A 25,500-nucleotide genomic window follows, 5' to 3' on the forward strand; every position below is an offset into this window, starting at 1 on the left:
TCGATCCGAAAGAGTAAGAGTATGGGTAACTTGATCCACTACACCGGATCCGGAAGCAGCAGTAATAACTTATTCAATGGCGGTGGTGAGTCGCCGGGAGATACGTCGGATCTTAACGCCGCCGCTGACGGGTACGGGTCGGAAGATTTTGGTGACGGGCCGTCTTCAACCCGTGACAGGAAAAAAGATAATTTTTTATTAATTTAATTTATTTTGTTTTAGTAATCAATTTTGCAAATTTAATGTTAATTAGTACTATCGGTGTTTGAGGACCTATGGTAGTGGTGGTTCGATGGTGCGATGGTGGTCATTTGACGATGCGGTGATGATGGTGCGATGGTTAATTTGTTAGTTCGTTGTTAATCAAAGGTTGTGGTGGTGAATGGTTTGAGTTAATATTATTTAATTTGCAAGAGTAAAATGACCAAAATACCCTCATGTGTCTTCCATATGACTGTTATGAACCGTTTGGACAACTATAGGCCCAACCTTGTGGCCCATCCAAGAAGCCCAACAACATTATGGATCACTTTGAAAGTTAAACGAAACCTAGTCTGATATAACATGGTAGCTTGGAGAGTGAAAGGAATTAGGAAAAATGTTAAGAAATTGGTTTTCTGTTCTTCTCATCTCTCTTTCTTAGAATCTGTTTCCCATCTCCTTCTTCTATGTTATTGTTTTGATTTCTCTTTTTAATCTTTCTATTGAATCAATCGAATCACTCGGTGTTAGTCCATATGACCCATATTTAACGAGATAAATTAACGAGGTTAGGGCCAAAGGACATAACGTGATAGGGTTTTGGATGGTAAAGGATGTTTTTCGCTATTTGTTTCGATAAAGAACGTCCAGTGAAAAACCGATTAAACATAAAGGACATCTTTTGTCATTTTGTATTATTTTTCTAGATAAAGTAATTAAAAGCTCTTTTAGAATTACAAATTTTATCATGTGTATAGGTTGATCATGTTTATAACTGTGTCTTGAGAGGGTTTTTTTTAAATCAAATCATTTAAAACTCAGTCAGTCAGGCTTTTAGATTAGTAACAAAGAGTAGTGGTTAAGACTTAGAATCTTAATGTCTTGTGTTTGAAACCTAACTCAAGAGGGTTCTACAGTAATGTGTTTCATCTTTGATGTTGTTTTTGGATGAGTCATGCATGCAACGTCAAAATCAGTATAAACGTTTGACATTTTATCTTAGAAAGACTCACCCGAATATTGAGAATAGTTTCAAAAGATGTGCAAATAAAATTTAAAACTCAGAAAGTCGCATTCGAAAACAGATTCTGAATACAAGCCGGTCTTTAATTCACACCCTAAAACCAAACCAAATTTAAATTCGATCCAGTTTAAACTTCAATTTAAAATTTGATTTTTCAACCCCCTAATGGAAGGCATTATTATTTAATTAGCCATTAATTTATTACCTGTAAAAACGGAAAAGTCAATCAATGACTAAACATATAAAATAAAATAGTAATATTTAAATTGTTAATAGAATGAAAAAGTAGCCGTTTTATTCTTCGTATCCGTTTTCACTTTACTGAAAACAAATCAGACCGTTGGGGCCTCCCTCACACAATACTTGAAGTCAACATCTTCCTTCTTCCTTAACCTTCAAACACAAACACCTGTTTCAAACACACACATATTATTATTATTATTATATTAACAATAACAATGGTCGCAAGATCACCACCGAAGCCCAGGAAGAAGATGGTGGCACCACTCGACCCGAATCAGCTCCGAGAAACCCTCAATAAGGTAGTACCCATTTATTTCTAAACCCATCTGTTTATTATTTATTTGAATTTGAAACTGTGGGTTTGTAGGTAGAGAAGTGTTTGAATCGGTTGCAAGAACTCGAGTATGTTACGAAGGTGAGATCGGGTGTGAATGCCAGCCCGCGCGGTGGTAGAGGGTATTTAAGAACTATCAGGTGAATTTTATGTGAAATTATTTTGAGTTAATTTAATCAAATGGGTGCTAATTTTCTATCTCTAATTTTGGAAACAGAAATGGGAATAATCAGAAATCACCACCTGGAAAATTGCCTACACAAATTGGTAAGTTTCGGTTAGGGTGTGAATGCTCGGTTTTGGGTAACTTCAAACTTGGTATTTATGAATAAGTTTGGTATTGTTCGGTTTGGTTTTGGTACGATGAACCAGGCACAACCAAGTTCGAACAGTAATTTTCGGTTTAAATAAAAAAATAAAAAAAAACAACGATAGTTAATAGTTTGGGACGGTTATTTTGGTTTCGGTTTGGTTATTTTCTAGCCCCCTACAAGTTTTGGGTTCTTTGATTTTGATTGTTCTTATATTTGTGGTATTATTTAGGAGAGTGGAAGAAAATGTCATTGCCAGCAATGATTTTAGGAGAAACAATGGGGGAAATCCTCCAAGCAACCCGATTCGCACGAGAAATCGTGTCGGCCACGACCACCACCGCTACCGACCCGAAAACTCCCGTAACCGCTTCACGTCAAAAGTCAAGAATAAATCCGGAAGCCACCAACCTTCGGGCCCGCCGAAAGAGAGAGAAACAAATAATCCGACCCGAACCACATTCCCCTTTACTTCAAAGAACCAAATCCCGCATTAATTTCAAAGTATCGGGGTCTCCCCCTAAACCAGAGGCCGAAAAAGAAAACCGCAGGCTTTCTTTTTCAGCCAACCGGGTGTCCCCAAAGAACCGCCCTTGGGCCCGGAAAACAGTTATTTTCCCGAACCCAATGTTCCAATCAACATCTAACTCACATACCCAAAAATTTAGCAAAAACGAGTCCCCAGTGAGAGCAACAAACCGCCCGGTAACACCACATAAATTCTTGATCAAGACACCACCTGGAAAGGCTGCAAAGGGTGCTGCAGCGTCCTCTACGGCCTCGGTTGTAAAGTTTCAAGTGAAAATTAGTAGTCCAACAGTTTCGGTATCTCCTACCCGAATTGCTGCCAAGAAGAAGGCGGTGTCGCCACCTAAGAAAGTGTCAACGGCTGCCAAGTTAAGGAGGTCGTTTTCGCCTTCGAGGCTGGCGAGTAGGCTGGTTTCGCCTTTGAAGAACAGAAGGTTATCTGTGCAAGGGTGTGTGGATGGAAGTGATGGGATGAATATGATGAATATGAATATGAACATGATGAGTGGATTGAAACAAAGGCCAACGTCAACAACAACTAGGAGGGTTTAAGGTTTCATTCTTTCAAATGATATTTCCTTAATGTCATATGTTTGTTGTCCTTAAGGTGAATAACATTTGTGTGTATTCATAAAACATGAATGACAGTTGAGCTGTGTTCATCACTTGATATTTGTTTTGAAAATTTAGAAACAAAATAAAAAAAAAACTCTTTGATATTATATAAAAGTGTCATATTCACTGAAATTTAGGAGTTAAGATTCATCATTTATTCTGATTATTATTCATAGAACCTGTGATAAGTTTTACCTTATGGTACAAAAGTTTTGAAGTTTATTTTTTTTACAACGAAAGCATGTTAGATACTAGTATCATAAGAATTAATCGTGCAGGATTTTTTTGATTTGTTCGGTTTAACCAAATTAATTGTTTTATTAAATATTTTATGTATGAGCTCAATCTTTACCAAAATAGCACATGTTTGTCTAGTCCAGTTTGGATGTTTAAGACTATTATCCGGTTTGGATGTTTTATCACGGTGTACTATGTTTAAGCGTTTAAGACTATTCTCCTGTTAGGATGTTTTATTATGGTTGTAAACTTTTGGTTTTAGGATACTTTGTGTTTGTTTGAATATTTATTGTACACGGAACCAAATCGGTTGTCTGGAAAAAAGTAATCTTGGCAAAATTGTTGTTTGGTTGAATTCGATTAATACAGTTTATTTTGGTTTGTTGGATTTCAAAATGGAAACCGATCATTGAAATTGGATGAGTTCGGATCGATTAGCCCATTTCAGAATTCGGTTTTCAACTAGGGGATAACAAAAACTCAAATCATTAACCAATCTGATGAAGCCCCTACCCGCTTGCAGGGCTCATGAATGCAATTAAAACTCTGGTATTTTACTTAGGGGTGAGAAAAAAACAGACCAATCAAACCGAATCCGGATTACATGAAAAAACCTAACTGGAATAACCGACCCGAACTGAACTAAAATTCGGCTATTAAGATCTTGTTTTTATTTTATTCTTTTTTTCAAACCGGAAATTAATGTTCAGTTTCGGTTATAACTTGTTCTAGATCCAAACCGCACCAAAACCAAACCAGACATGGAAACTGAATTGCACCAAACCTGTTTGAGCTTTTGTTGTTGAATTTATGGCCTAAATTCAATAACTTACGCCAAATATTTCAAGCCAAAATTCATTAGAATAGTAAGTGGTTTAAAAAAAACTGATACACTCATAATCGAACTGAACCCATGCATAAAACCAAACATCAAAAAACTGAAACCCACCATTTTCTTGAAACAAAAGACCGTTAAATTTCGGTTTCTGTTTGGTATGAGTACAAAACCGGGCCATATACATCTGCATCTATTTTTAGTGAATTTAAAGATGACAAGACAAAGTTAAAATGGTCAGTATATCCGCTGCATCTATACTCATTTAATGAAAGTTACCAAAATAACCTTGTATCATGACTAAATCACACATGTGAACTCCCTTCACCGAGATTCAACCCCGCACATCCTGACAGCATCTCCTGCATTACATCCCAAATTCAAACATTAAACTGCAGCCAACGAAAAAAATAATTGCAAGTTCAAATTAACATATGGCAACAAGATTACAAATAATTAACAATTTTACTTACTGGCTCGACGAAAAGTCAACGTTTGACTTCTAGTGTCAAATGAGTTGTGTCTATATCGCTTCGAGAAAACGAATACTACATTTGGGTATGATCATAAAACTTTCCTAATTTAAGTTGTGTGACATCTAAGTTTATGATCAATGTTCATGGCTCATGTTTGAACTAGCAGTCTTAGGGGTGTAAACATACCCAGCTACCCATGAGCTACCCAAGAATGGCTCACTAAAATCTCGAACCAAGCCGATCTTAAACGAGCTTGAGCCTAAAATATAAGCTTGCTTAATAAACAAGCCTGATCCCAAGCCTCATAAACCAAGCTACCTATTATTTATGCAAATATAATAATTTTTCTTTAATATGATAAATATATAATACATGACAAATATAATTATAAATTATATAAAGTTGCAATTCTATATATATAAAACAATTATACATATATATAAATTATAAACAAACTGAGCTTGAAAATTTTCTCATGAGCCAAGCTCGGCTAGCTTACAGCCCTAGCTAGCAGATTGATGTTAACTCCGGTATTCCATATTCAAAAACAAAAACCGCAGTGTTTTCCTTTTATGGGAATTTTGAATTTTTTTTTACTCATTTCTGCATTATCGTTACAAATAAATTGATGTTATGCGTTGGGTCTATGTTTCTATCAATTTAAGATATTACACCCTAACAATAAAACCTGAATAGACCAGCAAGAGTGGTTCTCAAGTTAACTGAATAACAAAGCATGCCTGGTATTGAATTGAGCAATCGCCATACTCATTCTTCTGTCTTTCGTACAGTTTAGCTTGATCCAGTGCGGTTTGACCCAATAACTGCTCATGCACAACCTGAAGAATATCAACACGTGTTACAAAAATATTTAGAGAGAAGGGTAAAATGTAGATTCTGTTAACTCTAAAGCAAAACATATAAACTGCCAAGTGATGACGTACTTGTAGTAACTTCTCAACGGAGGTTTCATGCAAGAATTGACTCGCTCTTTCTTTTTCTTGGTTCAAACAATTTTGAGCCTACAAAAGATAACCATGAATACATTGTAAGCAGATAGATATAATGACCTGAATAAACCTTCATAAAAAAGGAAATAACCATCATAAAAATGTCAATAGGTGAGTAGTGCAGAAGCCACTGTGGAAGTAAGTGATTATAGTAATTTGCAGTACTCGTTAGGATTGCAGTCTCAAAATTTTCATAACAATGCATCTTTCCACTTCCAGTTTCAACAAACAAGGTGGAAACATCCTTCAGCATATCCCGGTCAACAGAGTTACCCTCACGGTCCTGATTGACCTGTATGCAAAAAGAAAATCAACCAAATTACTTATTCATGGGTTGTATTTTATCTCTAATGGGTCAAATAAAAATGTGGCTAAAATGGGAAGTTATCTAATAAAATAAAGGGGTCAACTGGTCAAACAGGTTGAAAGTCCCACAAAGTCTAATGTGCAGCACCTCTTAAATAGCTGTATTTAAATATTCAAATTATTATTGTAATAATATTGTTTATGTCATCATGAATAACACTTAAATATATATAGAAATTCTTTTAAAGAATGGATTGTGTGTCAACCCGTAGTAAAGAAAGACCTGCTTTGAACATCCACCCATACTACCACTAAGAGTGTAAACAAGCCACAAACCGCTCGTGAACTACTCGAGTTCGGCTCACTAAAAGCTCGAATAGAGCCGAGCTTAAACGAGCACAAGCCCAAGCCTAAAAATAAGCTTATTTAATAAACGAGCGTGTGCTTCACTTATAAAGCTCTAGCCAGCTCACGCCTCACAAGCCTATTATTAATCTAACTTTTATTTTATGGTAAATATATATTTATATATATTGATTAATATACATAAAATTACGATAAAATAACTACATAATATATATTATCTTATGCATAAAAATTGTAATTAAAATATGTATAAAAAATTAATTATAAATGTAAAAAAACTGATTAATAAATAACAAACGAGCCAAGCTCTTTAGAAATAGAGCTCGAACCAACCCGAGCTCTCGTAAGTTAAATGAGCTCGAGCTCAGATCAGCTCGATTACACCCCTACTTACCACCTTTACTATTTGTCATGGTTTTGAGAACATACTAGAGAAATTGCAGCTTCCATAATCTTGGGATACAATTCACTAGCCACCTGACACAGTTCAATGAAAGGAAATTTATTATTAAAAGAAACATAAGATTGTATGGTAAAAAAAAACACAAATCTACAATTAAAGCATTGTTTACCATGTCCCGGAAACAACAAACCGAGAGTTCATTAAGAGAAGCAGTATTCTTATTCTTATCCTCAGTAACTTGTCGATCAAGATACAAAAAGAAACCTACAAGAAATTTAGCCATAACCTTGTATTTTGTCCACATGTTCCAAACTTCATATAACAGAAAGTTTTGTGTTTTATCCTTAATAACTGGTATGACCTGACATCATTGTGTTTGAGAAATATTAATAAAAATTGAGTAAAAAGATGACATAATTTAGGGCGAAATAAGGGCATTAACGAATACAAAATGCCTTTAGAAGCGTGTTTCCACTTTTAATATGGAGTCTTATTGCAAAGCATTAAATGTGAAATAAATACTTCGTGACGTTTGATGCGTCGTTATGCATAATAATACAGAGATTAATCAGCTATATAAGATAAATAAACATTTATGACTCACCCTTGAAGTAATGCTCTCTTCCAAAGCTTTCTTGAATATTTCATAGAGTTCTGCAGAATACTCGAAAGGAGGTTGTTGAACACACATTTGATACACACAGCTCCCAAGAGTAAAGGACATATATATGGCCAAAATTGCATACGGTAATAATGTTTATAATATATTCTTTTAAACTTAAAAGTAACCTTTCTAGTATCTCCAAATAATCTTTTTTTATCTGTGGAATGACAGAATTACTCATGAAATACTAACTGCATTAAAATAACACAGTATTAAACTACTATTGATTATAATTCTATATGATCTAACCCAGATTATGTTTACATATATAAGCCAATCGCTTATGTTTTTGCTTAATCCTTGGTTGATTAGTTTAAGTCAGGGCGCAATAAGCATGATATCAAAGAAGAGCAACATGGCATTAACTACTTATCACCAATACAAATAGCTATAGCTATATAATAATACAAAAAAAGGTAATGTTATACATACACCAACCTCAAAATCTACACACCAGCATGCGTGTCATATCATATGCGACTAGGGATGGCAATGGGTCGGGTTTAGGTATTCCCAAACCCATACCTGGTTATGAAAGTCCATCCCAAATCCATCCCAAACCCGTCTGGTTTTAATCGGGTAATTACCCGTTGGGTTTCGGGTTTTCCCATCGGGTTTCGGGTTTCTTATCGGGTTTTGATAAAAAAAATCGTCGGATATACACGACTCAAAACCCCTTAGGTTTTTACCGGGGTTTGACAAAATATAACTAATCGATTACAAAGATGGTTACCATAAAGATAAAATGTCACAAATAATTGACATAAACAAGTTTCAACATATAATATATTTGAAATATAGTATATAATAATATAATACGCTATATCGGGTATATCGGGTATATAATTGGGTAAATGGGTTTATGTTATCGGGTAATCGGGTCGGGTAATCGGGTATATTAGAAATCCCAAACCCTAACGGGTCGGGTATTACCCGTCCCATTTATGTCGGGTTTCGGGTTTTCGCATCGGGTTCGGGTTTCATTGTCATCCCTATATGCGACGTATCATGTTATACGACCCTTATGACTTTTGCAAATCACAGACCTGTCACATCATGCGTGTCGTATGAAGCAAACTTTTACATCATACGGCACAAATGACTTCTGAGACAAGACACCACTGTCACATCATTCGGTTTCAGACTTTTAGTAAAGTTATACAAGACCATATAACACGTTATACAAGCCCATACAAACATTTCTTCATATTATACGGCCCTAAACTTAACTAGCGTATGTATAGTAAGTTAGTGATGTGTGTATAGCTCTACCCTAAAAAGAATATTATCAGCTTGCTAGTTGCTACGCTTAAGAAATGAGTGAACAACCGTACCATATCAAAAGGATACTCATACATTTTCATGTACTCTTCGCAAGTAAACAAAGAACTTGTTGGATATCCATCCAGTATCATCATCGCCTTGGAAATGCCTCCTCTCAATATATCCATCCCTTCCTCCAGAGTCATCTTTCTAGTCATCTTGTTTCCAGTTCCACCAACACCTCCTCAAACTTTTAAACCGTATAACAAATAAGCTCATTCACATACAGATCAACAAAAAATACAATCCACAAAAACACCTTCACTAAATTCAGTATTCCAAATCAAAATCCTGTTATAATGGCATACAGCAGGGGTGCAAACGAGCTGTATCAGCTCGTGAACAAGCTCAATTGAGCAGAGCTTAAACGAGCTTCACTTATTGAGCTCGAGCCGGCTTGCAAGAGTCTATCATTTATATTATATAATTTATATGCTCCCGTAAACTAAACCTACCAGACTATGAGTTGGCTAAAATGAAGTAATTTATTTATAGGGTTTTAGGGTAAGTCTACATCAACATTCACATTCGGAAAGAAACTTTGTATTGCGGATGATGATTAGCAACTTAATATAGCGAATCAGTGATGATAGAATAGAAGAGAAGAGTATTTAGGGTTCGAAGTGCTTACGATTCGATTGATGAGAAGATCGACGAGAGTGTAGACAGTGTGGGAGCGAAATGAGGATGTCGACCACCACTACTTATGCCTTTTTATTATGCTTCCAAATATCAATCCAAACACTTCCTTTTCTTTTCTTCTCTTTTGTTTCATGCTCCCTCCAAAACATATATTATTATATAATAATAATTTATAATATTCCGTGGAGCTTTGTTTACATCTGAATGTAACCATTCATATGTAAATATCTGATTCATTCAAACTAACTAAAAACTGTTTGGTTTCAAACAGAAAAATATCTTAATAGTTAAAATTAGGTCTGAATCATTCAGACTTGTTGTAGTTGCTGAATGGGACAGAGGCTCATTCAAATCTGACTCATTCAGATCTGAATGAACCAAACAGCCCCTTAGTTTGATCATAAATAATAAATAACTAGAATTTTGCCCATCGCGCTTTGCAGCAAGAGCGTGTATTGTTAAGAACGAATACGTCAACTTTAACCGGGTATATCAATGGTCTATAACCGAACAAAGGACACTACACTCTCCACAAAGGACGGTTACTGATAACATACATAAGATATGTAGCTATTTGTGACTATTTTTTTTATACAAAAACTTTCTTAAGCAAGGCTGCTGCACCATGTCTTACCCAATTGCAAATATGCATAGTTGGCAAACAACCTCACTGCTAGCCTAAGCCGTTCCAGCCAATTAGATTCCCATTGCCAAGTAACTACATATATATTGTAAAGTAGTTTATGATCCTTCATAAGTTATCGTTATGTATTAAGTTGAAAAGAGAACTTTATTATTATGCAGACAATTAAAAACTCGATGAAATGTGGATCCATCCTAAACACGTGCTAGTTTTCCTAAAATCGGCAATCACCATCAAAAAGCATTCCTTATAAAGGAAGTAAAAGAAAAAACTGCCAAACCTTGTTTGTCCATAGAAGTCAATGTCAAAACTGTTTCGATTTAAGTTCATGTTTTTTGTGGCTTATTAAATAGAACTATTTTCAGTAATCTTACTTAAATACTTCAGCCTGAATTTGATGCATTACAAAGAAAATGCAACCTGCAATATAACATGTAGTTATAACCGACTCATTACCAACAAATTACAACTTGCAAGCTGACCCATTACCGTACTATATGCCATCTGGCCTGTTAACAACCTGAAACGCTAACAAAAAAAAGTTAAATCGCATTATCAGTTGCAGCCCGTCCATGCAGTTGCCTGTGGATTCATCAAACTCTATAGTAATATTAGTCACACGGGATGAAGACAATGACGAAGGCAGTGACTGAAGAAGATGAAACACTGAAGTTGTGGATACCAAATATTTTTATATCTCAACATCAATAATTGAGTGAGTAGGTGAGAACCAAAGGCATGTGTTAACCCCACATGTCCAAGTTATCATGTGTTAACCCCACAGTTTAGTTAGCAAGTGATATGAATGAAAGAGAAATAGATGAGAGGGTATTTCATGTATAGTTTTCTAGACGAGTGTGAATGAGATATGTGAGTGAAGAGTTAGTTAAAAGGGAGAGAGAGGGTCTTTCAAAAAAAAGATAGAGAGAGGAAAGAGAAAAGTAGAGAGATGAGAGAGAAATTGATGATTGAGTCATCAATTAATTTTAGCATTGTGAATTCTCTAAGGGTGAGGGGGTGGTTTATTGTGATGGTACTTCCATCACTTTAACCACTCAATGATGATGTGTGATATCACCCCAATCAAAATCTATCACTAGTGATAGAATTTAATAAGGTGGTGGTAGTGTGATTGTTTGTTCACCTCACCCAATGATGATGTGTCACTTCAAGAATCCCAATGATGATGTGGAATTAGTCAACTTCTATCACACGTGATCACCACCACGCAGGGCCGACTTCGAGAAAGGGAAAAAAAATTTGGGCCAAAGGCGAAATTTTTTGGGGCCTTAACTGAAAGGAACATTTTATTGGGTTTAAACAATTTAATTTTAAATATGCTTACTTAGTTATGATTTGGGTTGTTTAAAAAATTTTTGTATAAAAATAAACTTAAAAATGTCTCAAATAAGACTAGAACTCACAACCTCTTTGTTAGTCATACCTCTTTGCTACTAGACCAAGCTAGAGGTCATGTAATTGTGTTGAAACATTGATTATACATATTTTTTTCATAAAAATATATTTATTTAAAAAAAAATTCGGGCCTATGGCTGTCGACTACCCCGCCTCCCCTCATGGTGGCTCTGCCACCACGCTCTTTCCCCCATCATGCGTGATGGGGGACCGGCGGCGGCGTTCCACGCTATGTAAAGCGTGGTGGGAGCCCATCACGCACTATCCCCACCCCTAATGAATGAAATTGAACACTGGTTTTCTTTGAAATTAAAATTGTTACTAACATAATTTTTAATATAGAGAATAGTAAGTTTTTAGTCTTTTATTAAAACACTTTAGTTTAGTATTTGATTTATTTTTTATTTATATTAATTACGTTAGACCATCATCGAAGTCAGTCATCCGTAAAGTAAGGGAATCTTATGGACAGAAAAGAGTGCATTTGTTGGGAGAGAAAGAACGCGAGGGAAGTGGATGAGAGAAGATGATTCGTGAGCACTCCCCATATTGATGCCCATAGGTAAGTTACAAATAACATTATCTAGTTTTGTACTCTAGTTTAACTAGTGAATTGTTTGGATGACCGTTTTTTTCTAAAACAATGTATATTACAAAAATGCGGTTAACTTATGTAATTATATTATAACTTTATATAACTTGTGTGATTAAAACGAAATATGATATATGATGGTTACTTTCATCTTGTTTACATCAATCTTCTATGTATCTTGTGCAAGTGAGAAATTGTTGGAATCGATCTGCCAAAGACACATATTTGAGTTGATATGGCTAGTACGTTATGATCCAAGTCGGGTCATACCCAAAAACAAACTAGACAAACGCCACGATATTTATTATTAGATGTGATCTAAGTAATAAATATCAACACTTATATATTTGGAAATTGGTTTTCTAAATATTTACATTCGTGTTTAAATAAATTATTTGGATAATTTATATTTGAGGGAATATGTTATTTATTTGGATAAATAACAAATATGATAAATAAATATGAGTTTGAGTTTTGGGGGGAAAACCCACCCAAGGTGTGACATTCGTCAATTTCGGATCTCGATTCGTATTTGTTTGTAAACTTTAGTGATGTAAATCGACCCGTTTTGTAAACCGAAACCTTTGATATAATAAAAATGATGGATTTTATGTTACAATATTGTTTTACACTTGTTGGGTCTTGAAAACATTCATTTCGGTCTTTAAAAAGATTAAAAATCACTTAAAACGAACTTCGGGGCCAAAACTGCCGTTTTCGAAAATATTGAAAATCTGGAAAATTCCCCCGTCGCGGGGCGCGACGGGGGACCCCTATTCTGGTCGCGGGGCGCGAGGGGGGACCCCTATTCTGGTCGCAGGGCGCGACGGACACCCAGATCAGTAGCTCGTTTTTGCTTTGTTTTATGCATACATGTGACCAAAACCAACCCATTTTCATGCAAGACCCTTTATGCTTGACCATTTCAACTTATCCTATATATACACCACCATTTCCACCCATTAATCCCTGCTACAACTCCAAATTCTCTCTCAAATTCAAAGATCTTAAGGTTATTTTCATTGTGTTCTTGAAGGTTTAACTTCTAAAAGTCAAACTGAGTTATTTCTTTCTTTCTAATTAGCTTATCTAACATTACTAACTCTTGAATACGGTGGTACAACATATATATAATACACACCCCTTGTTACCTTTGTTAGTTACCTCACCGTCTCCGGTTGGTTAAGTTCCGAACGTCATAAGGCAAGGCTTCATGGAGGACTTCGTGTTCTTGATATATACACACACACATAACTTGTTTATACATATTATTTATGCCTAACTTCTGTTTATTTTAGTTTGTTAGTCACATTTACAAGTCTTGGGTATGTGGAGACCATATATGAACTCATCGTGAGATGGAAACCGAACCAAACCGAACTTTTGTTAAAAAGACTTGTTGTTGACCTTTTTAGTTGTAGAACTTAAATATTTTCATTTATACATTTTTATACAAGATCTATGATATATGGGTATGTAGAATCCATCTATGAACTTGTTATGAGATGGAAACCGAACCATTACGACTTTTACTCGCTTAAGACACACAAGTGTGTCTTTAGCTATCAAAACTTGTATATTTCTTTAAAAATAGTTTACAAACTGATTTTAATTATTATCTTAAGTACTTGGAATTGTTGATCCAACTTGAGCTCATAACATAGTTTGGATCGACAAAACCGAACACTCGCTTAACGTGCGTTGTTAGTTCTAAAACAATAGATCTACATACTTGGTTAAGTGTTATTATATTTTAATGAGTTATCTCATGACAATTAATATTTTGGAAAGTTGACTTTGGGTTTGACCATTTGTCAAGACCCGAACACTCGTTAAAAACCCATTTTAGTATTTTTGTCCCAAAGGAACTTGCATTTAGCATTTTTCTCACCTTATTACTTAACTTGGGTTAAGTAAATATTGAGGTTATATATTTTAACCCGGTTTCGAGCAAACTTACATTTTTAAAGGGTTATTATTATAAATTCTTAAATAGTAACATTCTAAACCTTGAACTTTAAATTATTTACTTTTTGCAACAATTATTTTATTTAAAGATCTTCAAGGAAACCTTTCTAAATCCAAGACTTCTTTTATTTTAGGCTTCATACGTTAACTCTTCTTTCCAGCAAAATCTCCAAATAATCAATCTTTCAAGTTATTACTTGAACGTGAGTAACTTTATACCCCGTTTTCTATCTTTTGTTTTGGGGGTGACATTTCATCTTATCTAAAATAAATGTTTTATACTTGGGTCTTAAACCACAAACGTTGTTGTACACTTTACTTAAATACTTGCTCGATTTGGTGTTCTATGCTTATATGCCTATGTGTTTATCGCTTTCGGTTGGTTGAATCTATAAATCCTAGACTACTTGGCATCCCCTTGTAGCAAGGTGTCGTTAACGTAATGCAATTAACAATAATCTATTAAATCCTAGACTATTTGGCATCCCCTTATGGTTAGGTGTCGCTAACGTAATTCTATTAGCGATTTTATCCAAATTATGGCTTTTATTTATTGTTTCGTATACTAGTTTGTGGATCTTTCTTACTATATACTATTGTTACTCAAACTTATGAATTGCTCACCAACCTTTGTGTTGACAAACTTTATTTTATGAAATGTTATAGGTTTGCATATTGGTTGATTTGATGCTTGTGGAGAAAACGAATGTCAAGACCTTTAAGTTATTAGCAAAAATGAACAATATTTGATTTGCTATATTTTGTGATATTTTGTTGTATTTGACTTATGAATATTTGGTTATGTGACATTTTCGATGTTGTGAAATGAAATGAGTTTGTTAAATATTGTTGCTTTAAATAGTGTTATGCGCTTATGGGCAATCGTTTCACCCTGGCATGTTCCGTCGCCTTTGGTCGGGGTGTGACAGATTGGTATCAGAGCCATGACAATTAAGATAGGTGGTTAGACGTAACGACCTAGAATTGTTATGCTTAGGGTCCTATACGTGTGTTCATACGTGTTTACTCTATTTAATTGTTCATATCGCATGTTTATTTATAAACTTGTTTAAAATTCACCAATATCATAAATGTTCACATACACACACTTTCATAGTATTTCCAAGGTATCCTTACCTTAAAACGCAAAAAGTAGATTTTCATTTTGTTTTATGGATTACAAGATTAACTTGGATCCCGTTGTTTCAAATCCCTTAAAGGTTGCGTTTATATCGGGTTTGTAGCCATCATATAAAACGAGACACTATAAAATGACCAATTGACAAAAAAATTCCAAGGATCGAAGGTGATTTACTTACCTGGGATGGTTGAGTTATAGTGCTCGTTTTCTAGGCCATAAGCCGTGTTATAAATGTCAATTCTTTAAGTAGTTGAATGCGAGCGTTCCAGTCGCCATCCTAATTTTTGGTGTTAAAACAATAGGAATACGGTGATTTCGTGGACTAGTGTTTTGGCATGACGTTGTATCTCTATTTATTGTGTTATCATTGTTATTTGAGTCTAAAACATGAAAAAGTCGAGGTGGTTACGTGCACATGTTTAGACTCCAACGTGGTGTTTTATAAAACCTTTTATTTAGTGTTGGAATATCAAGTCATGGTGATTTCATGCACGATTTTTCCGACTCGATAAATCTCAAAATCTCAAATTTTCAAGTTTTAACTATCTCAAAATCATTTACGTTTTGTTTACGATTTTGTTATTTATAAACAAATTTTTTATATTTATCTAACACTAACATCTTCTCCATACTAACTCTAGGATTCACAAATCAAAAATCGAAATCTTATTTTATTTTATACACCTTTATATTCATTTCCTTTTACCCAAAACTTATCCCATTTCCTTTATAAATTTTAGCATGCCTCCGCTAAGACGCCAACCGCGCAAGAACTCCACCCGACGTATGACCGCCATCATCGCCAAGCAAATGGCCGCTGTGATTCTCGAACTTATGACCCAAATACAAGCAAACCAACCCGCATACGTTGTTGCACCTATTGAACCCAAACCCGCATCCTACCTGCTTAAACAACTTACTAGTGCAACCCGTCCGAATTCTTTGGAACCAACTGTGCGACTACCTTGTTGCAATGGTTCGAATCTGTGGAGAATGTGTTTTTACACAGCGAATGCCCCGAAGCGAAAAAGACAAACTTCGCTTCAAGCATGTTTAGGGGAACCACCCTAACATGGTGGGGTAGTGTTATGCACCTCCAAGGTACGGATGTGGCCATGGCTCTTCCATGGGCCGATCTCAAGGCGCTTATGAAGAATAAATTATGTCCCAAACATGAGCTCCAAAAGCTTGAGGAAGAATTTTGGAACCTAAACAAGAAAGTGGTGATAACGCCGCTTACTCGCTCCGTTTCCACGAGCTAAGCGTTCTTGTACCTCACTTGGTTACCCCAGCCGAACGTCAACTTGACAAATACATTGGGGGTCTACCAATGAAAATCCAGGACTCAGTCATGAGTAGCAAACCCGCGAACCTTGAGGAGGCCGTTACTTTTGCCGGTGCGCTATCGGAAAATCATGTGAAGGAGGGTATCCTAACCCTCAAGAAAACAACCGAGAAAGCCAAAACCGAGCCCGGTCCCCAAGCCAAGGTTGAACCCGCACCACAAGCTATAAACTACTCCAACTCCTCCCGACACAACAACAACAACAACAAGAAACCCAAGACTAATTACCAAAACTTTGCCATCACCCAACCTCAACCTCAACAACAAACCCAAGCTCCCCAAAACCGAAGACCCTATACCGGTCCTTACCTGCTATGTAACACTTGCCAACTTCACCACCCAACAAACTCGCCTTGTCGCCAAGGTACCATTTGTAACCGACTTGACCATCTCAACACCACTTGCCGATCCGCCCAACGAACCCAACCCAACCAACCTAACCAACCAAATCAACCGAGAAACTTTCCCCAAAATGCCCAAAACCGCTATGCACCATACCCACCAAACAACCCCAACAACCCCGAGCTTGCTTTAATTGTGGTGATCCCAACCATTTCCGCCACAATTGCCCACGTTTAGCTTTTGCCAACCAAGCTCAAACCGTAAGCATACCTTATTACTAAACCCAAGCCAACCAAGTTCAAACTTACCAACCTCAAATTCCCCAACTCAATGCACCACTCATCCAACCCATCCAAGCAATCCAAGCACCACCTCCACCTCCCCAACAAGCACCACAAGTCAACCATGGCGAGCTTTTATGATGAATGCAAATCAAGCTCAAGTGGCAAACGATGTTGTGAACGGTATGTTTTTGGTGAACTATCTTTTGGCTTCTATTTTATTTGATACCGGTGCCGATAGAAGTTTATTTCTTTGAAATTTGAGTCGAAACTTGCGATGTGCATTGATTATCGTGAAATTAACAAGCTTACTATTAAAAACCGTTACCCATTGCCACGTATCGACGACTTATTCGACTAACTTCAAGGCGCAACTTGTTTCTCCAAAATTGATTTTCGATCGGGTTATCATCAATTGCGTGTTCGCGAAGAAGACATTCCTAAAACCGCTTTCCGTACTCGATATGGACATTTCAAATTTTTGGTTATGCCCTTCGGGTTAACAAATGCACCTGTGGTATTTATGGACCTCATGAACCGTGTTTGCAAACCATTCCTTGGTAAATTCGTTATTGTCTTTATTGATGACATCCTTATCTTCTCTAAATCCATAGCCGAACATGAACATCATTTGCATTCCATTCTCGAGCTCCTTAGAAACGAATGACTCTATGCCAAATTCTCCAAATGTGAATTTTGGCTTGTGGAAGTTCAATTTTTGGCACATATCGTAAACGGCAAAGGTATTCATGTTGATCCCGCTAAAATTGAGGCCGTTAAGGATTGAAAAACTCCAACGACTCCCACGGAAATTCGATCCTTCCTCGGTTTGGCCGGATATTATCGACGTTTCATTCGGAATTTTTTCAAGGTCTCTTTGCCTCTTACCTCTCTCACCCATAAGGGAGAACCCTTCGATTGGGGTTCGAAGCAAGAGGAAGCCTTTTGTACTCTCAAGGACATGCTTTGCAATGCTCCCGTTCTAACCCTTCCCGATGGAAACGACGATTTTGTTGTATTTTGCGATGCCTCCCATCAAGGCCTTGGTTGTGTTCTCATGCAACGAGGTCAAGTCATCGCATACGCATCAAGGCAACTTAAGGTCAACAAGAAGAACTATACGACTCACGATCTCGAACTTGGTGCCGTCTTTTTCGCTCTCAAAATCTGGAGACATTACCTTTATGGAACAAAATGTGTGGTTTTTACCGATCATAAAAGCCTTCAACACATTTTTAACCAAAAAGATCTCAATATGAGACAACGACGATGGGCCGAATACTTAGTGATTACGACTGCGAGATTCGCTACCACCTCGATAAAGCGAATGTTGTCGCCGAAGCCCTAAGTCGAAAGGTTAATGTTAAATCCATTCTGCTTCTAAGCGTCATTGTTCAAACCGATCTTCAAATTCGTATCTTTCAAGCTCAACGTACCTCCGTCGAAGAAGGTAATATGTACGACGAAATGTCATGTGGAGCCGAACTTCAACTCGAAACCAAACCCGATGGTCTTTTGTACTTTCTCAATTGTTTGTGGATTCCCGATCGTGATGACCTTCGTACTTGTATTCTCGACGAAGCTCATAATTCGCATTATTCCGTTCATCCCGGTGCAGATAAGATGTATTTCGATCTTCGTGCTACCTTTTGGTGGCCGGGTATGAAAAAGGACGTAGCGTTGTTTGTATCTAAATGTCTTACTTGTTCGAAAGTTAAAGCCGAACATCAAAGACCTTTTGGTCTACTCGAGCAACCACCGATTCCCGTTTGGAAATGGAAAGACATTGCTATGGACTTTATCACCAAATTACCCAAAACCCAAAAACGCAACGATAGCATTTGGGTGATCATCGATCGATTAACCGAATCCGCTCATTTCATTTCGATCCGCGAGAAGCACTCTGTCGAGCAGCTTGCTCAAATCTATGTTCGGGAAATCGTGTGCCGACTCGGTTTGCCATTGTCTATCATCTCCGATCGCGATGCCCGCTTTACCTCTCATTTTTGGCGTTCACTTCAAGAAGCTTTGGGAACACGTCTCGATCTTGGCACCTCTTATCATCCTCAAACGGACGATCAATCCGAACGTACAATCCAAACACTCTAGGATATGCTAGGAGCGTGTGTTCTTGATTTCGGTGGGAATTGAGATTCTCATCTCCCGTTCATCGAGTTCTCCTACAACAATAGCTACCACTCTAGCATTGATGTGGCTCCTTTTCAAGCTCTTTACGGTTGTAAATGTCGTTCCCCGATTTGTTGGAACCAAATCGGTGAAGCTCAAATCACGGGACCCGAAATGGTCCAAGAAGCTACCAATGTCATTAATCAAATGCGTAAAAATCTCCTAGCCGCTAGAAATCGTCAAAAGAGTTACGCCGACAAACGGCGAAAACCGATCGAATTTAATGTTGACTATCTTGTCCTTCTAAAAGTATCCCCTTGGAAGGGGGTAGTCCGTTTTGGAAAGAAGGGTAAACTAGCTCCTCGTTTCGTTGGTCCTTTTAAAATTCTTGAACGTGTTGGGAAAGTAGCGTATCGACTCGAACTACAGCAAGAACTTGCTGGTGTTCATCCAACATTTCATGTTTCGAATCTCAAAAAGTGCCTAGCCGAGGGTAATCTCCATATGCCTCTTGATGAAGTTCATGTTGATGAGTCTATGATTATGGTTGAACGAAACGTTGAGATTATGGATCGCAACGAGAAGAAAACCAAGCGTAGTCGAATTCGGTTAGTAAAAGTTCGTTGGGAATCACGGCGTGGTGCGGAGTTTACTTGGGAACGAGAAGACGCAATGAAAGAGAAGTATCAACATTTTTTTGCATCGTCGTCTTCATCTTAATTTTGGGATGAAATTTCCTAAAGTAGGGGATACTGTGACATTCGTCAATTTCGGGTCTCGATTCGTATTTGTTTTGTAAATTTATTGATGTAAACCGACCCGTTTTGTAAACCGAAACCTTTGATATAATAAAAATGATGGATTTTATGTTACAATATTGTTTTACACTTGTTGGGTCTTGAAAACATTCATTTCGGTCTTTAAAACGCTTAAAAATCACTTAAAACGAACTTCGGGGGCCAAAACTGCCCTTTTTGAAAATATTGAAAATCTGGAAAATAACCCCGTCGCGGGGCGCGACGGGGGACCCCTATTCTGGTCGCGGGGCGCGACGGACACCCAGATCAGCAGCTCGTTTTTACTTTGTTTTATGCATACATGTGACCAAACCAACCCATTTTCATGCAAGACCCTTTATGCTTGACCATTTAAACTTACCCTATATATACACCACCATTTCCACCCATCAATCCATGCTACAACTACAAATTCTCTCTCAAATTCAAAGATCTTAAGGTTATTTTCATTGTGTTCTTGAAGGTTTGACTTCTAAAAGTCAAACTGAGTTATTTCTTTCTTTCTAATTAGCTTATCTAACATTACTAACTCTTGAATATGGTGGTACAACATATATATAATACACACCCCTTGTTACCTTTGTTAGTTACGTCACCGACTCCGGTTGATTAAGTTCCGAACGACATAAGGCAAGGTTTCATGAAGGACTTCGTGTTATTGATATATATATGCACACACATAACTTGTTTATACATATTATTTATGCCTAACTTCTGCTTATTTTAGTTTGTTAGTCACATTTACAAGTCTTGGGTATGTGGAGACCATCTATGAACTCATTGTGCGATGAAAACCGAACCAAACCAAACTTTTGTTAAAAAGACTTGTTGACCTTTTTAGTTGTAGAACTTAAATATTTTCATTTATACATTTTTATACAAGATCTATGATATATGGGTATGTAGAATCCATCTATGAACTTGTTATGAGATGGAAACCGAACCAATACGACTTTTACTTGCTTAAGACACACAAGTGTGTCTTTAGCTATCAAGACTTGTGTATTTCTTTAAAAATAGTTTACAAACTGATTTTAATTATTATCTTAAGTACTTGGAATTGTTGATCCAACTTGAGCTCATAACATAGTTTGGATCGACAAAACCGAACACTCGCTTAACGTGCGTTGTTAGTTCTAAAACAATAGATCTACATACTTGGTTAAGTGTTATTATATTTTAATGAGTTATCTCATGACAATTAATATTTTGGAAACTTGACTTTGGGTTTGACCATTAATCAAGACCCGAACCGACAACCCGAACACTCGTTAAAAACCCGTTTTAGTATCTTTGTCCCAAAGGAACTTGCATTTAGCATTTTTCTCACCTTATTACTTAACTTGGATTAAGTAAATATTGAGGTTATATATTTTAACCCGGTTTCGAGCAAACTTACATTTTTAAAGGGTTATTATTATAAATTCTTAAATAGTTACATTTTAAACCTTGAACTTTAAATTATTTACTTTTTGCAACAATTATTTTATTTAAAGATCTTCAAGGCAACCTTTCTAAATCCAAGACTTCTTTTATTTTAGGCTTCATACGTTAACTCTTCTTTCCAGCAAAATCTCCAAATAATCAATCTTTCAAGTTATTATTTGAACGTGAGTAACTTCCTACCCCGTTTTCTATCTTTTATTTTGGGGGTGACATTTCATCTTATCTAAACTAAATGTTTTATACTTGGGTCTTAAACCACAAACGTTGTTGTATACTTTACTTAAATACTTGCTTGATTTGATGTTCTATGCTTATATGCCTATGTGTGTATCGCTTTCGGTTGGTTGAATCTATAAATCCTAGACTACTTGGCATCCCCTTGTAGCAAGGTGTCGTTAACGTAATGCAATTAACGATAATCTATTAAATCCTAGACTATTTGGCATCCCCTTATGGTTTGGTGTCGCTAACGTAATTCTATTAGCGATTTTATCAAAATTATGGCTTTTATTTTTTGTTTCGTATACTAGTTTGTGGATCTTTCTTACTATATACTATTGTTACTCAAACTTATGAATTGCTCACCATCCTTTGTGTTGACAAACTTTATTTTATGAAATGTTACAAGTTTGCTTATTGGTTGATTTGATGCTTGTGGAGAAAACGAATGTCAAGACCTTTAAGTTTGCTTATTGGTCGGGGTGTGACACAAGGTGGGCCAGCCCCCCCCCCCTCTCTCTCTCTCTCTCTCTTCCTTTTGTTATTTTCCATACATGCATGGATTTCGATTGGGAGATCACTTCTTCTTGGATGTATCATTTTACACCTTCTCTTACACGCACAATACTCTCTCATTTTCTCTCCACTGAAGCCGAGAACAAGTAGAAGAGAAAGAACAAAAGAGGTTTTGTTCTTGCAAGTGTTAAGGACCCTAGCAACCTCGGTGTTTGTTGAGCTCGTTGGGTATACAAGTTTGAGGTTTCCTTCATTGGAAGCTCGTCATTCAACTCATTCATCCCTTTCATTTTCGGACTTTAAGGTATGTATGTAAACACCCTATGGTTGTTGTTATTGATAGTGTGTAAATCGTATATGGATCCTGGATTGGGTTTTACATAAACGGGTTTATGTGTAATGGTAAAACAAGATTTAAAACTTTATTTCCGTTGCGTTTTTCTTAATAAATGGTTTATTTTGGACTTTGATAATCTTGCTAAAACCCAACAATGACATCAAGAGCCGCTTATACGATTACATGCTTCAAAATGGGTTCTAAATGTGCTCGGGTTTGATGGTATTCTTTAACATTTTGGCCAAGAACTTTAGGCCTTTTGGTTGCCCCTTGGTTTTTCAAGTTTGTACCGTACATGCATGTGGTAAAACTGAAAAAAATTGGTTATTTGGTTGCCATATTTTGTTTAGGCTGAAACTGTGTTCTTCAGCTCTGGCCGAGAACTCAATGGTTGGAAACCATGGTTCTCGATCTGGCCGAAGACACCCGAAGCCCTGTTTTCGGTTGGCCGAGAACTCATGGTTGGGAACCATGAGATTTCGGTTGACCGAAAACACGTTCTCGGTTGAGCCGAGAACTCATGGTTGTGAACCATAGTTCTCGGTGTTAGCTGAAAACTAGTTCTCGGTGTTGACCAAGAACAATAGGTTCTCGGTGAACCAAAGCTTTCAGGCCGAAAACTCTGAAGCTTTGGTCTTCTGGCCGAGAACTATGTGTTCTCTGTTTTAGGCCGAGAACTAAAGGAAAATGGGAACCATTCTGGTCAAAGGTTGGCCTGTTTGGTCAAAGGTTGACCTGCTTGTGTGGATGTTCATAACCTAGCCATGACCTTGTGTATATTGAAGAGACTTGTTGTGATTTATGCATTTGTTTGTAATATTCTTTATTCGGGTTTGTAATCTATTTATTCTTTCAAATAGTTTGTAATAATAAGTAGAATAGTTGTATTTCTTTTACTAAAAAAATGTATTAGGATATATTTTGTAAAAGAAGATGCAACTACAACACCATTTTGCTTGGAGCCCGAATGCAAGCCCAAATAAGGAGTAAGGATCACAATAAGAAGTGAACGCTTGTAGCATAAAGATGCGGAGTTAAGTGGGAGTTCACCATCCCATACCTTGTGTCATGCTCGTCCCTTAAGAGAGACCTTATGACACACTTGTTTCGGTCAACAAGTGTTGTCAAATTTTAGGTGGCTAAGGTTATGGACATTTGATTGTATTTTATGCTTGTGTGGTTGATTTATGTTTATTGTTTTATCATGTTTGGATGTTAACAATTAAAATCGACAACTAGCATAAAATTGATTCCTTTGAAATTATTAAAGTTATAAAATTGGTTTTATTAACTATTAATGATTTTATAATAAAATGGGTTTTATTAAATGGAATTTGAAAATTGTTTTTCAAAGGGTACCATACATTTGAATGCATGCAACTGGAAGGTACATAATATAGCTTTCCAATCTAGAATTTTGAAAACTTAAAATCCCTTTTAAAACAAGTTGAACACCATCCTTTTATAAGACACTTAAGTCACTTGTATACTTGATGTGGGATAAAGGTCACCTAACCACATTTAAGAAAACTTGTGATCTTGAGGTGGTTTTACAATACTTGTGGGATAAGGGTCACCTAAGCAGTTGTGTGTGTAAACTCACACGTGTGTATAAGTAGGACGACTTGATTTGGAAACCATGTGAATAGGATCACCGAAGCATGGCGTACAAAAGGTGTTGATGGGATTAAACTTGCCAACTAAACATATGATGTTTAACCGATCCCATAAAACTAGAAGTTGCAAAGGGCTGGAATTGTCAAACGTTGACTACCTTGTCAATTTGAATAGTAGGATAAAGGTCACCTAACTGCTATTTGGATGAAACGAAGGGTTCTAGATTTTAATCATTGATTGTCTTGGAGACATTAAAGGGTATTAACGATTAAAATTTTATTGATATCAAAAATACTAAAATTGAGCATTGTTAAATTCTTTTATAGATGGTCGCAAACAATCCACCGAATGCAATTATCCCTCATGTGCATAATCTATCATTGAGATCCATTCTGGACAAGGATCGTCTAAATTTTAACAACTTCATGGACTGGTATCGAAACTTGAGAATTGTTCTCAAGCAAGAAAATAAGTCCTACATTTTAGACGATCCTATTCCCGATGAACCTGATGTCAACAACTTGGATGCCTATGCGGATTGGTTAAATTACACCGAGGATTCGGTGCAAGTTTCTTGCCTCATATTGGAAACAATGAATCCCGAGATCCGAAAGGATTTCGAAAATCATGGGGCGTATGACATGATCACCCAGATTAAGGAAATGTTCCTTACTCAAGCTAGGGTGGAGCGCTTCGAAACGGTTCGAGCACTTCATGCATGTCATATGGAAGAACCCCAATCTGTCTCATCTTATGTGCTTAAGATGAAAAGCCACATTGATCGGCTTGAACGGCTTAACTGTCCCGTCTCAAAAGAGTTAGCCACGGATTTGATTCTAAATGGCTTAACTAAAAGATTTGAGACATTCGTTATGAATTACAACATGAACAGATGGGACAAAAGCATTGGTGAGCTTCACATAATGCTTAAGACATCTGAAGCCGGCATGGGTAAAAATGTTTACCCGTTCTTGAGATCAATGAGGGTAGCTTAAAGAAGAGGCATCACCCGGAACCAAAGGAAAAGGTTGCCGTTGTTAAGGGTCAAGTCAAGAAGGGTTCAAGGGAAAGGCAAAGGCGGAACCCAAACCCAAGAAACTAAAGGTTAGATCGTAGGATCTGTGCTTTGGTTGTGAAGAGATAGGTCACTGGATGAGAAATTGTCCGACTTATCTCAAGGAGTTGAAAGCTAAGA

General features: G+C 36.7%; 2 protein-coding genes across 3 annotated transcripts; one reads left to right on the forward strand and one right to left on the reverse strand.

Annotated features, from left to right (window-relative positions):
• The first annotated feature begins 1,423 nt into the window (after positions 1–1,423).
• LOC143551099 (putative microtubule-binding protein TANGLED) lies at positions 1,424–3,294 on the forward strand. The gene is made up of 4 exons (XM_077041611.1): positions 1,424–1,767; positions 1,836–1,942; positions 2,020–2,069; positions 2,346–3,294. The coding sequence occupies exons 1-4, from the start codon at positions 1,684–1,686 to the stop codon at positions 3,191–3,193; spliced, it is 1,089 nt and encodes a 362-aa protein (XP_076897726.1). The 5' UTR covers positions 1,424–1,683; the 3' UTR covers positions 3,194–3,294.
• Positions 3,295–5,307: 2,013 nt separating this feature from the next.
• LOC143551100 (cullin-1-like) lies at positions 5,308–9,139 on the reverse strand. Of its 2 annotated transcripts, XM_077041613.1 has the most exons (7): positions 8,904–9,137; positions 7,494–7,593; positions 7,059–7,250; positions 6,916–6,963; positions 5,906–6,106; positions 5,749–5,826; positions 5,308–5,643 (listed from the first exon to the last, which is right to left on the reverse strand). In XM_077041613.1, the coding sequence occupies exons 1-7, from the start codon at positions 9,032–9,034 to the stop codon at positions 5,518–5,520; spliced, it is 876 nt and encodes a 291-aa protein (XP_076897728.1). In that variant the 5' UTR covers positions 9,035–9,137; the 3' UTR covers positions 5,308–5,517. The 2 variants fall into 2 exon arrangements, with proteins under 2 accessions (XP_076897728.1, XP_076897727.1); XM_077041612.1 differs by having other exon boundaries at positions 5,308–5,826; positions 8,904–9,139.
• Between the last annotated feature and the right edge of the window lie 16,361 nt (positions 9,140–25,500).

The sequence above is a fragment of the Bidens hawaiensis genome, unplaced genomic scaffold, assembly GCF_021521415.1.
Source record: "Bidens hawaiensis isolate Kalapana, Puna unplaced genomic scaffold, B.hawaiensis_p1.1 tig00016266_1, whole genome shotgun sequence".
NCBI classification, from domain to species: Eukaryota; Viridiplantae; Streptophyta; class Magnoliopsida; order Asterales; family Asteraceae; genus Bidens; species Bidens hawaiensis.